The 12,502-nt window shown below is 54.6% G+C and overlaps 1 protein-coding gene across 1 annotated transcript in view; it reads left to right on the top strand.

Moving 5' to 3' along the window:
- Window positions 1-4,627, top strand: part of SLC25A20 (solute carrier family 25 (carnitine/acylcarnitine translocase), member 20) — an 18,899-nt gene extending 14,272 nt beyond the window's left edge. The window contains exons 5-9 of the mRNA XM_014538947.1: window positions 1,817-1,934; window positions 3,026-3,098; window positions 3,438-3,547; window positions 3,997-4,121; window positions 4,495-4,627. Coding sequence (XP_014394433.1) covers window positions 1,817-1,934; window positions 3,026-3,098; window positions 3,438-3,547; window positions 3,997-4,121; window positions 4,495-4,557 — 489 coding nt within the window. The 3' untranslated portion in view covers window positions 4,558-4,627. The remainder of the gene's footprint in view (window positions 1-1,816; window positions 1,935-3,025; window positions 3,099-3,437; window positions 3,548-3,996; window positions 4,122-4,494) is intronic.
- Window positions 4,628-12,502: the final 7,875 nt, after the last annotated feature.

The raw sequence follows: 12,502 nt of genomic DNA, 5'->3' as shown, positions 1-12,502 counted from the left end.
CAACCAAGGTACATGCCCTTGACCGGAATTGAACCCGGGACCCTTCAGTCCACAGGCTCTATCTACTGAGCCAGACCGGCTAGGGCTGTCCTCCTGTTTTTTAATTGTTTTTTCTTTTTGGTTCTCTAATTGAGTGATATTTTCAACTCTATCTTCTAATTCTCTGATTTGATCCTCAGCTTCCCCTAATCTGCTGTGTAATCCTTCCAATGTGTTCTTTATTTGTGTTATGTCATTCTTTATCTCAGACTGTTCTTTTTTCATAGTTACTATATCTTTTCATACTGTTGAGCATTTTTAACATCATTACTCTAAACTCTGTTTCAGATAAATTTCTTATCTCTGCTGGGAAGCCCAGCTTTGGGATTAGATCCCAGAGTTCTCAGTGGCACCCCCCAAGCTGAGCTACCTCCCCGGGACTTCAGTTGCGTCCGTGGGTGCCCGGCCAGCCCTTTCACACCTCCGCCCCTCCTACCAGTCTCTGTGCGGTCTCCACCTTCGGTGCTTAGGTATCAGGGTTCTCTGAGTTTTCCGTTGATTATTCAGGAAGCCTTTCCATGTTTCAGTTGTAATTCCAGCTCATTCCTGGGAGCATGTCCGTGCAGCATCCTCCTACTCTGCCGCCATTTTTAATCTTCCAGAAAAATTGACATCTTTCCAATTGGAAGCTTTTCCTAACCAGAATTATGTCTCTCTCTCGCTCTCTTTACCTTTTATATGTCCCTTGGAGATGTCTTAGAGTTTCATATATGCAAACCCTATTGCTTGATGCACATATATTTTATTGCTATTTTGAATGGGATTTTTTTTCTTCATTATTTTTTAACTGGTTAGTGCTGGTATGTAAGACAGGGATTGGGTTTATGAATTTATTTTGGAAGTGCTTCTCCTTGGAACTGTTAAAGCTGTACTCTCTTTTCAGCTTTCATTACTCTTTGGTTGATGCCCTGTGTGTTCTGATTCCTTCTGGCTCAGTATTGCTGTGGATTCTGCTTGGGGCTGTCTTTCTCTCAGGTCATTTCTGGGATGACACCCTGCCTGCCCTCGGGCTCTTGGCTCTTAGGCCCTGGGTCCCGGAGACTGGGAGGGGGCCCTCTCCTGGCCCTCCCCGGGCTCTGCATAGGACCTCTATCTAGACCAGTGATGGCGAACCTTTTGAGCTCGGCGTGTCAGCATTTTGAAAAACCCTAACTTAACTCTGGTGCCGTGTCACATATAGAAATTTTTTGATATTTGCAACCATAGTAAAACAAAGATGTATATTTTTGATATTTATTTTATATATTTAAATGCCATTTAACAAAGAAAAATCAACCCAAAAAATGAGGTGACACGCGTGTCATAGGTTCGCCATCGCTGATCCAGACACTTGGAGAGCTCTGGATGCGGCTTCCAGTTCACCTTTCCTTACCACGCTTCCTGGTCGGTTAGGTCTTGGCATGGAGCTGTGCCCACTGGATATTGGTTGGAATAGACTAAGTGAGTGAGTGATGTATTTGTCTCCTCCTGTCTAGACCTCCCAGCTCACTTCATTGGGAATGCTTTTGTACTGGGCAGAGTTCTTCACTTAGTTTCCAACTCCTCCTCTGTTGATTTTTTCCTAGTCAGTGCGTGTACATTTTGTGATACCTTCACCTGGCCTTATTGCATAGGGACTCGCACCAACCTTGTACGTTCCACATCACGGTTGTTGTGACAGTCATCTGCTGGTCCCATGCCACTGACCACTTCCTTGCTCGCCTGCAATCTTCTCTAACCTGCTGCGTCTGCTGACTGTGAGGCTCCTGCCTCCTTGCTGCCTCCTTGCTCCCCTCAGATTCAGGCTTCTTCCGGGGAAACCAAGTACGCCGGTGCCCTGGACTGTGCGAAGAAGGTGTACCAGGAGTCCGGGATCCGAGGCATCTACAAGGGGACTGTGCTCACCCTCATGCGCGGTAAGCCTCGAGGCCCTCCCCCTGAGGTCACCTTGAGGGGACCGCCTGAGGAGGACACCACATCAGCCTTGGCAGCACAGCACAGCTCCGACAAGGCTGGGACTGTGTGTCCTGGTTCTAGGCCGTCTCGCCTCTGGCCAACAGGGACTCATAGAAAGATGGGGGACCTTCCACCCTTCTGGGGGCTGCCCCTCGAGGGGAGGAGTCATGACAGTGACAGTTGGAGGGGAGTGGCATGTAGGTAGAAATTGTGGCTGGAGGGATGAGTGGGAAGAAAGGGTGACTTTGGAACAATTGGGCTCTCCCTGTTTTGTTTTTTTAATACATTTAAATATATATATATATTGTTATTGATTTCAGAGAGGAAGGGAGAGAGAGAGATAGAAACATCAATGATGAGAGAGAATCATTGATCGGCTGCCTCCTGCACGCCTCCTACTGGGGATCGAGCCTGCAACCAGGGCATGTGCCCTTGACCGGAATCAAACCTAGGACCCTGCAGTCCGCGGGCTGATGCTCTATCTACTGAGCCAAATCGGCTAGGGCTTTAATATATTTTTATTGATTTCAGAGAGGAAGGAGGAAAGAGAAAGGTCAATGATGAGAGAATCATTGATTGGCTGCCTCCTGCACGCTCCCTACTGGGGATTGAGCCCGCTTCCTGGGCATGTGTCCTTGAACCTGGGACCCTTCAGTTCGCAGGCCGATGCTCTAGCCACTGAGCCGAACAGGCTAGGGCTCTCCCTGGTTTTGAGAGGCAGTAGGAGAGGCAGAGATGGCCCCACCCTGGTCCTGAGCTGGTAGCTTGGAGGAAGGCCAGATGCGAGGTGCCATTCTAACTGCTTGGAGTGGGCATGTCAGTGGGGACCACGCAGAGGGACTTTGAACATGAGGTGACGTCATGTGTGTTTACACTCACTCCCCCGCACTTGCCCCAGAGCAGCATCTGGTCCCTACATGCGATCAGTGCGAGGAGGGGGTGCTTCCGAGGGACTTCCCAGGGAGCCTAAGGATGGGCGCTCGGCTCTGCTAAGTTCAGGAAACCCAGGGGGTTTACATCGTTTACCTCACACCTCTCTTGCCACTAACAGACGTTCCGGCCAGCGGGATGTATTTCATGACGTATGAGTGGCTGAAGAACATCTTAACTCCCGAGGGAAAGAGGTGAGGAGAGCAGAATAGCTCGGAGCCACTGTGCTCTGTGGTGGGGAGGCTGCCCTGCTGTGAGTGGGTCTGGACGCAGAAGTGGGACTTGCTCCTGGCTTCACCCCCTTTTCCTCCCATGGCTGCTGAGGCCCAGCGGACCCCTCTCTCACTCTGGGACTCACCCAACGGAGCAAGTCTTTGAAACAAGTGCCTGAAGCCTCCTCAAGGGGTGCGCTGCAGGTCCCGGGAGCCCTGGCCTTGGCCCTTCTCGCTCGGCCGGTTCCTCCCTCGCCGTCTGCGCAGGAGCGGGGTCAGCATGGCCCTCACAGCCTGTGTCTGACTCTGCTTGGTCCGCAGCGTCAGTGAGCTCAGCGTGCCTCGGATCCTGGCGGCTGGGGGCGTCGCTGGGATCTTCAACTGGGTGGTGGCAATCCCCCCGGATGTGCTGAAGTCCCGCTTCCAGACTGGTGAGTGGAGGGCAGAGGGGGGGGCGGGGGGGCCCTGGACCTGGCTGCCCCTGGGGTGCAGAGCCTTAGGCCTGAGGGTCCCTCACTCTCCGCAGCACCCCCAGCACCCATCTGACCAGCACGCTCCCTGGCAGGCACTTGTGTTCTAGAGCCCCAGGCTCCTTTTCTTGTCGGCTTGAACCCAAAGTAAGTGAGACAAGAAGTCGAATCAGCTCTCCTTCCCTCGACCCGAGCAGGAGGCCCGTGTCGGCACCAGTGCTCCAGGCGTTTGTGTCTGTCTGTCCCAAGGTGAATGTGTGGTCTGTGGACTCGTCTCAGACGACCTGCAAGGTGCCCGCCCCTGGCGCTGTGACCCTGCAGGAAGACCTGAGCGCAGGACTGTCCTCATGTGGTCACCATGTCAGGTCAGGAAGCTTCCTGAAGACTTAACAGTTGGGTTCTGCCCACAGCTCCTCCTGGAAAATACCCCAATGGCTTCCGAGACGTGCTGCGGGAGCTGGTCCGGAATGAAGGAGTCGCGTCCTTGTACAAAGGGTTCACGGCGGTGATGATCCGAGCCTTCCCGGCCAACGCGGTGAGTGGGCACGGGGCCGACTTGTGCTTGCTCCTGGGATTGGATTGGGGGCTCGGTTTTCCCAAAACCCACCCCCAGCCAGAGCCTTCTAATTCGCTCCCTTTCCTGAAGATGCTAGGGAGATTTGCCTTTGAGATGCTCTGAGGTGAGGGGCTTTGCTTCCCTGGCCTGGCCCCTGAGACCGTGCGCCTTAATGACAAGCGGGCAGCTGTGGCCATGCGATTTCTTCCCTCTTGGGAATGAGAAGGCACCTGGAGCCCCTGAGCTGGGTGGGAGGGGTAGGGAAGGCCTGGTCCTGACAGGGCCAGCCCAGTGGTGCTGGCGTCTGAACGGTCACATTCCCGCTCGCTCTTCTCCTCCAAACCCCCCTCAGGCCTGTTTCCTCGGCTTTGAAGTTGCCATGAAGTTCCTTAACTGGATCACCCCCAACTTGTGAGGCTGAAGGCTGCTCGAGGCTTCCGGATGCTGGGAACTTCCCGAAGAGGAGCGGTGGGCAGGACTAGGCGAAGGCCCAAACCGGCAGCAGGATGGGGAGGGGCTGAGGAGCTGATTGTAAATCCCGGAAAGTACCCAGGGAGGAGGTTGAATTTGTGCTTTAACTACTGGAGAATGGAGCCTGAGCAGGCCCCAGTGGCTGACACACTTTAGATTAAGCTGTGTGCCTTCTAGGAACACAAGAGCCAGCTGAACCACAAAGGATTTCGGGGGGGGGGGGGGGGGGGGGGGGGTGTCAGAGCTTTGTGCATGGACTCGCTGAGACCGCGTGCCTTAATGACACCCTCCGCCTGCTATAACGTGGTGTGCCGTTTTGAAACTTGAATTCACTCTTGTCAGTTTAAGGGATCTCAGGAGGGTTTTGAGGTGGGGTCAGTAGCTTCTAGACCAGATACCACCTGTGGCCAGAGTACTGTCCATGGGTGGGTTGACTGCTGGCCCTCCTGTACCCCAAATACTAGTCTCAAAAGGGGAAATCTCCGCCTTTCCCTGGAGGTACTATGCATGTTTACAGCCAGCTGCCCAGGAGCTGGTCTTCTTTGATCCCCAGCCAGGAACAGCCACCAGATGTCAGGGTGCCATCCCATCTGACATGCACAGGGGTGTGGACTTGAGACCCACGTCTGTCAGTTGAGTGGAATGAGCACGTGTGTAGGGCAGGTAGCCTGCCGACGGTGGGCCGTTTGTTTTGTAGGCATGCTAGTAGCCAAAGCGGAATGGAGTAGTCTCCTTCCTCAGGTAGAGAGCTTTCCCTCCTACACGGTGAGGAGTGTGGGGGTGCGGTCCCGGCCTGCTGGGATGAGAGGAAGCCCACAGTGTAGGAAGGCTCTCCTCGCACTCTTTTCCCATGAGAGCCCCCTATTTTAACAGGAAACAATAAAAGATTGTTTTTCACTTTTGCGTGGCGTGAGACTTTTCTCTTGGTTCTGGGTTGTTTCAGCAGCAGCCTATGCCTTGGCGGAGGCTGTAGGGCCCCAGCGTCCCTCCCTGGTTGCTTCAGGCTCCAGCAGGAGGACGAGGGGCAAGTTCTGGCCAGGCCCAGCCTTCCCTGACTGCTCCGGCCCCAGCTGCTAGAGGCAGGGGGTGGGCCTGGATTGGTAACTGTTCATCACCCTCAGTGCGAGCCTGGCGTGCAGGCCCCACAGGCCCAGCCTGCCGCTTCTCCGTCACTCCTGAGCCTCCGCTCGGCCACCCGGGTGTCTGAGCTAACGGACAGACAAGCAGTTCTCGAAGGCCAAAAGCAGTCCTGAGTTTTAATTTTTTTTTTTTAATTCTCACCCGAGGATATTTTTCCATTGATTTTTAGAGAGAGTGGAAGAGAGAAGAAAAGACAGAGAAACATCGACGTGAGAGAGAAACACATCGATTGGTTGCCCCAGCACGAGCCCTGACCAGGGCCTGGGCCGGGGAGGAGCCTGCAACCATGGCATGTGCCCTTGACAGGACTCGAACCAGAGACCCTTCGGTCCGCAGGCCCATGCTCTATCCACCGAGCCACACTGGCCGGGGCCCGTCCTGAGTGTTCCTGTGGCTCTGGGTTGCTGTGTGATCTGAAGTCACCAGCCTGGCCCAGGTGCTGCCCCGGAGGTGAGGGAGGCGGAGTAGAGTCACAGCTGGTCTGTCCCTGCCCGTGGAGGTGAGGCTGTGGGAGCCGGGCGGGCGTCTCTGGCAACGTCCCATCTGGCAGGCAGTCCGGTGGCACTGGCACTTCCCTTCTCGCTGCAGCTTCCCAGGGACCCTTGGACTTTGGCTTCAGAGCCGCCGGTCTGTGTAAATGGGTGAGTGGGCAGGGATCACACCCACCTGGCTGTGGGCGTGGCCTACCTGGCAGCAAGCTGAGGATTTGGGGGTTTAAGGAAGGAGGCTTTCTTCCTGGGAAGACAGTTTCTGGATGACCAGATAGGAATTATGTGGCGTCAAGTCAAAACAGCCTTTTTTTAGAGATGAAAATTGTGTGCCCTCTTCCTGGGAAGGTTAATTCAGTGTCAAGCCTGCCCCGCCCGCGCTGCAGGGTGTCTGTGCAACCGCTTCCCCCAAGCTCTCAGCCCACCCAGGGTTTTTTTGTTGTTGGTTTTTAATTTTATTTTTTAAAGGCTTTTTTAGCTTAGAGAAACATCCATCAGCTGCCTCCTGCACACCCCCTACTGGGGATGTGCCCACAACCAAGGTACATGCCCTTGACTGGAATCAAACCCGAGACCCTTCAGTCTGCAGGCCAACCCTCTATCCACTGAGCCAAATCGGTTAGGGCTATTTTTAAAAATATTTTTATTTATTTCAGAGAGGAAGGTGGGGAGAGAGAGAGAAAGAGAGAGAAACATTGATGATGAGAGAGAATCAGAGAGAGAGAGAGAGAAACATCAATGATGAGAGAGAATCATTGGTTGGCTGCCTCCTGCACACCTCACACTGGGGTCCAAGCCCACAAACCGGCCACGCGCCCCGACCAAGAATCGAACTGTGACCTGGTTCCTGGGTCGAAGCTGGACCCCTGAGCCTGGAGCCGGGCCCACCCAGGTTCTGAGAGAGCCCTGAGCCTGGGCTTTGGCTGGGAAGCCCCGGGAGTGCGTTTGCATTCCAGTGACATGCCAGCGTTCCCACGGCTCAGGATCACCCCGTGCTTCTGGGTCCTTTGCCCTTTGGAACAGCTGCTATTTTAAAACGGAATGTTTGGTTCCGTGATGTTAGCGGTGGTAGATTCTTGTTCTCGGAACAGCTGCTATTTTAAAACGGAATGTTTGGTTCCATGATGTTAGCGGTGGTAGATTGTTGTTCTCTGGGTCTCCCATAGCCGGTCAGTCAAATCAGGAAGCCCTGGAGGCGTGTTTGTGAAGGGAGCGGGCAGGTGGGGAGGCACTCCCTCCTGGAGGGCACTTCCTGTCTATGATGCACTTTGAAATGCCACCTGTTCTGATATTGCTCCTCTCCCCCCCCGCCCCCCACGGAGATGAGAGTGGGGGAGAGCTTGGGGCCCTCCACGGTGATTTCGGTGATTTCGCTGTCACAGAGCGCCTTAAGTAGAAGCCAGACAGTGTTTCTTAAAACAGCCAGCCGGGGACAGCGGCCTCACCCAGGCGCCAAGCCCAGTATAACTGGGTCAGAGGTGAAGGGCAGCGCAGGCTGTTGCGACAGCCCCTGTTAGAGCCACAGTGGCACCGTTTCTGCTGGAAGGTCACACCATCTCTGCCCACAGCTCTTTCCCACGGTTCTTGTTTGTTTTTTTTAAATGTATTTTTATTGATTTCAGAGAGGAAAAGAGATAAACATCAATGATGAGAGAGAATCATTGATCAGCTGTCTCCTGCACGCCCCACACTGGAGACGGAGCACACAACCCAGGCACGTGCCCTTGACCGGAATCGAATTAGGGACCCCTCAGTCCATAGGCTCTATCCACTGAGCCACACCAGCTAGGGCTCCCACAGTTCTTTTGAGGCTGGAACCCCCTCTGCCCTTCCTAACCTCTTCAGGGGTTCATTCTCATCTCTCTGTCCCCGTGTAACTCGGTGTTTAATGGGTGGGGATTTTTACCCCCCACTTTCAGATGTGGAAGGCAGAGCTCAGACGGGGTGAACTGGTCTGCCAAGAGCAAGTTGATAACAGAGTGAGGCTAACAGAGTGGTGTCTGGGTACCCACAGGCCTGAGGAGAGGCCTGGGATGCCAGCACAGGCTGCCCTGGGCTGCTTGGCCAGAGCTCCCAGCGGCCTGACTACGAGAAGGCTCAAAGCCCAGGCCACCGGCCAGTGAAGCGGGCGGGGCGGACACCGGAGTCCCACAGGCACGGGGAAGGCCCAGGGCCAGGTGCTCCCTGAGGGCTCCCTTTCTGCTTCCTCTGCCTGGTCGGCATGCAGGCCTGTGGCTCTCCAGCCGGACTCTCCCTTGCTTCCCAGGTTCTGTCCTCGCCCTGAGGTGTCTCAGAGGCAGACTCTGTCCACTGCAGAGACCGACACTTTCTTGGGACACTGTCCTCGGGGAGAGGGCAGCACACAGGCACAGTAATAGGTGACCCAGGAATTGACCGCTCCCTGGAGCAGGACACTAGTTAAAATAGACCCAACTTGCCCGGCCAACGTGGTTCAGTGGTTGAACGTCGGTCTATGAACCAGCAGGTCACGGTTCAATTCCCAATCAGGGCACATGCCTGGGTTACGGGCTCCATCCCTAGGAGGGGGCGTGCACAAGGCAGCCAATCCATGATTCTCTCTCATCATTGATCTTTCTATCTCTCTCTCTCCCTCTCCCTTCCTCTCTGAAATCAATAAAAAAAATATTTTAAAGAAAAACAAAAACAGGGGGCGGGATTGTGGACGCTGAATAGGGCAGAGGAAACAGCCCACTGCCCCAATCCCTCCTGCCCCCTGGGCTCACAGTGAACACTTCTAAGACAAAACAGAAACTGAGGGTGGTAGACACTGAATGATCTTGGAGGACTGGGCCGGGGGGCTGGCATACAGAGGTGGTCAGATGAGCAACAGGACCCAGGAGATGAGTGGAGGACCGGAGTGGCTGAGAGAAGTGGCCCCTTTGGACAGAGAACAAGGAGGTGTTCCTGCTGGGGCTGAGTCGTCCCTCCGCCCCCCACAAAAGGCAGAGAGCACTGGAGGACAGAAGGGGTGTGGACTGGGGGGTCTGGGCCAAAGCAGGCCTCCGTAGGTGTCGGGGGGAGTTTGGGCATCTCTTCTTCCTGGAAAGAAAGAAAAAACATTTTATTTTATTTTTTTAAAATATATTTTTATTGATTTCAGAGAGGTAGAAACATCAATGATGAGAGAATCATTGGTCAGCTGCCTCCTGCACGCCCCCTACTGGGGATGGAGCCCATAACCCGGGCATGTGCCCTTGACCAGAATCGAACCTGGGACCCTTCAGTCTGCAGGCCAATGCTTTAACCACCGAGCCAAACCGGCTAGGGCAAGAAAAAACATTTTAAACAATAAGCCTATCAAGAGTCCATGAAACTCACTGTTTCGTTGGAAACAGCAGTTGGTGCCCTAACCATGCTCATCTTCCCCAGACTCACTGCTCCGGGGCCAAACATGTGCCCGACTCCGTGTCCACAGCCGTAAACATCTCTGAGAATTGGGCCCATTGTGTCCGTGGCTGCCGGTGGCTGGTGTGTGGCAGGCTGTGCAAGATGTTGGCTGCCTGCTGGGTAGTGAGTGAGTAGGTTTGGGGTCCAGCTCCTGGTAGGGCTCTGGGGGCCTCCTCTTCTCTACCAGGCGCCCTATATTTCTCTTGCTTTGTGGGGCTTCCACTCCTGGCCTGTTCCCACCCACCATCACTTGCAGCTGTTCTGGGTTCCTGGCTACCTGTGATTTTTTTTGGTTGTCATGGTAACCCCCGGTGCAGCTGCACAGGCTTGAATGAAGGCAGTCCTGGGAGGGTAAGGGTGAGGGTGGAAGATGTGGGGCTCAGCCCCTCTGGCATTTCCTTTTACTCCAGTGCCCCCTTCTTTGACCAACTCAACGGGGCGTTCATGAAGACCCTTGGGACTCCACGTCCTACTGAAGGGTGTCCCAGAAGGGACAGAGAGGATCCCTGCTCGCTCGGGGGACCAGGTGCTGAGGGCGGGGAACCAAGTCAGGCCTGGAGGCTGGCTGGCTACTGTTACTCTGAGGCTAGTCCGTGGAGACAGGTAAGCAGCTGCATCCCTCCTGTCCAAGGGTGCCTGGGAATGCCATGTTTGCTCAATGGATAGATGACCAAGCTGCAGAACAGCCGAAAACAAGCCAGACAAGCCAGCCTGCTTCTGGCTGAGGCTGAAGGTGTTGCTTAGACCAACTCGCTGCACCTGCCCCCACCCAGCTCCTCAGCCCCGGGGCAGCCTCCCTGTAGCCTATTCTGTAATTGAGGTCAGAGTCCTCACTGTGCAGATGCCGGTCCCCCTTGAAAACATATAAAACCTGACAAATGGGCCAACCAGGGAGTGGAGTTGTGATTCTGCCTTTGCGAAGGGCTGGTTGTAGGATTGTTTGAAGAGGGGGCAACTCCTCAGGTGTGGCGGTGCAGTGGGAGTCACACCCAGGTTTCCTGGGCGCGGGCTGACTCCTGGCGAACTTGGAAAGGCTGGTCTTCCCCGTAGCAGAGAAGAGTTGAGGAACCCTGCCCCGCAGCCTCTCACTGCCTGTCCCTCGTGAAGCCTTCATGACCTGAGATCAGAAGCACAACTTTGAAGCAAAGGACCCTAATTCGGAGACTGTGAGAGCAGGAGAGCAGCGGGATTGGCTCTGCTTGCCGTGTGGACATGTCCCCTTCATTCATTCGGTCATCCTCCAAGAGCAACAAGTTGGCCACTACCCCTCCCCTCACAACGTTGATGATCTAAGACTCCTTCCAGGGGCCAAGGCACTCGACTGGGGAGACTCTGCTGTTTGGAACCACAGGCCTGCCGGGCCCGGAGCTCGCGTGGCGTCCGCCTCCGCAGCACTGAGCTTCTGGGTGTGGCCAGCAGACGTGAGAAGTCCTCGTGAGGATTTTAATTAATGCCGAGTAGTCACCAGGCAGAGCTTACCATCCCAAAGCAAACGCCTCTCGGGTTCCCAAGCCTGCAGCTAGTTGCTTTCTGGTGGGGCCTGGCAAGGAGGGGGAGGACTCTGTCCTATGTCCGCTGGGCCTTTGGTCAGCGCCTAGGGCCTGTGGCATGGACATGCCAGGCAAGTCTTCACCTTTTCCTATTCACTTCTAACCTGGTGTGGGTGCAAGGGGGCTACGTGGACCATCGACTGACCCCTACCGTTTGCCTGTGTGCCCACCCCAGGGGCAGAGGTAACACTGCCCTGTGGTCTGCTCAGCACCATCCAGCAGCGCTGGCCCGGGACCCAGGGCGGCGGTGGGAGAAGGGACCGGCAGACCGGGTCCTGGGGATCCCGATGGGAGTGCTCAAGAGGAAGAGCAGGCACAGAGGTCGTTCCTGCAAGGCCTCATTCCCCTTTTTCAAGGTTCGTGTTTGGTTTCCCAGGCTCCTTTGTCTGCCTGTGGCTCCCACATTTCTAGATTATTGAAACTTCTGTTACAGCCCTAGCCAGTTTGGCTCAGTGGATAGAGCATCCGCCCGCAGACTGAAGAGTCCCGGGTTCAGTTCTGGTCAAGGGCATGTACCTTGGTTGCAGGTTCCCCGGCCTGGTCAGGGTGCGTGCAGGATGCAATCAATCAATGTGTCTCTGTCTCTCCCTCTCCAAAAATCAATGGAAAAATATGCTCGGTTGAGGATTAACTAACTAAATAAATAAAAAGAAACTCCAACTATGTACAAGGCCTTCCCCGTTTGACATCTCACCTGCCAGACATCTGCGGGTCCTATGGTTAGCTCATGATTCCACCCAAAGGCCAGGGGAGCCTGACTCTGCCAGGCCTTTGCCCTCACTGTCTGCCATTCTCAGATGGCTTTCCTCCAGACCCTAAATCGGATCCTGTCCAAACCTCAGAGTCAGCTTGAATGTCACCCCCTAAAATGGGGCCCCTAGCTCTCCCTCCACCAAGCCAGACCCACACTGAGGTGGCTGTGTGTCCCCTGGGCTGTGTCCCCGGCGCTTAGTAAGTGCTGGCAAACAGGAGGCACTTGACGCGTTACAAGAATAGGGTCCCGGGTTCGGTTCTGGCCTGAGCACATATCCGGGTTGCGGGATCCGTCTCCAGTGGGGGGTGTGCAGGAGGCAGCCAATCGATGATTCTCTCTCATCATTGATGTTTCTGCCTCTCTCTCCCTCTCCCTTCCTCTCTGAAATCAATAAAAATATTTTTTAAGTTAATAGAGTATTAAAAACAAAAAGAAGTCTTTTAAAAAAAGAAAGAAAAGGAGGAAGGTAGGGAGAGAGGGAGGGAGGAAGAAAGGAAAGAAAAAAAGGGAAGAAAGAAAGGAAGGAAGAAAGAAAGAAAGAGAGAGAGA

Source organism: Myotis brandtii, unplaced genomic scaffold, assembly GCF_000412655.1.
Source record: "Myotis brandtii unplaced genomic scaffold, ASM41265v1 scaffold207, whole genome shotgun sequence".
NCBI lineage: Eukaryota > Metazoa > Chordata > Mammalia > Chiroptera > Vespertilionidae > Myotis > Myotis brandtii.
Note: the sequence above shows the minus strand (reverse complement) of the source record. Positions and strands in the feature narration are given on the sequence as shown.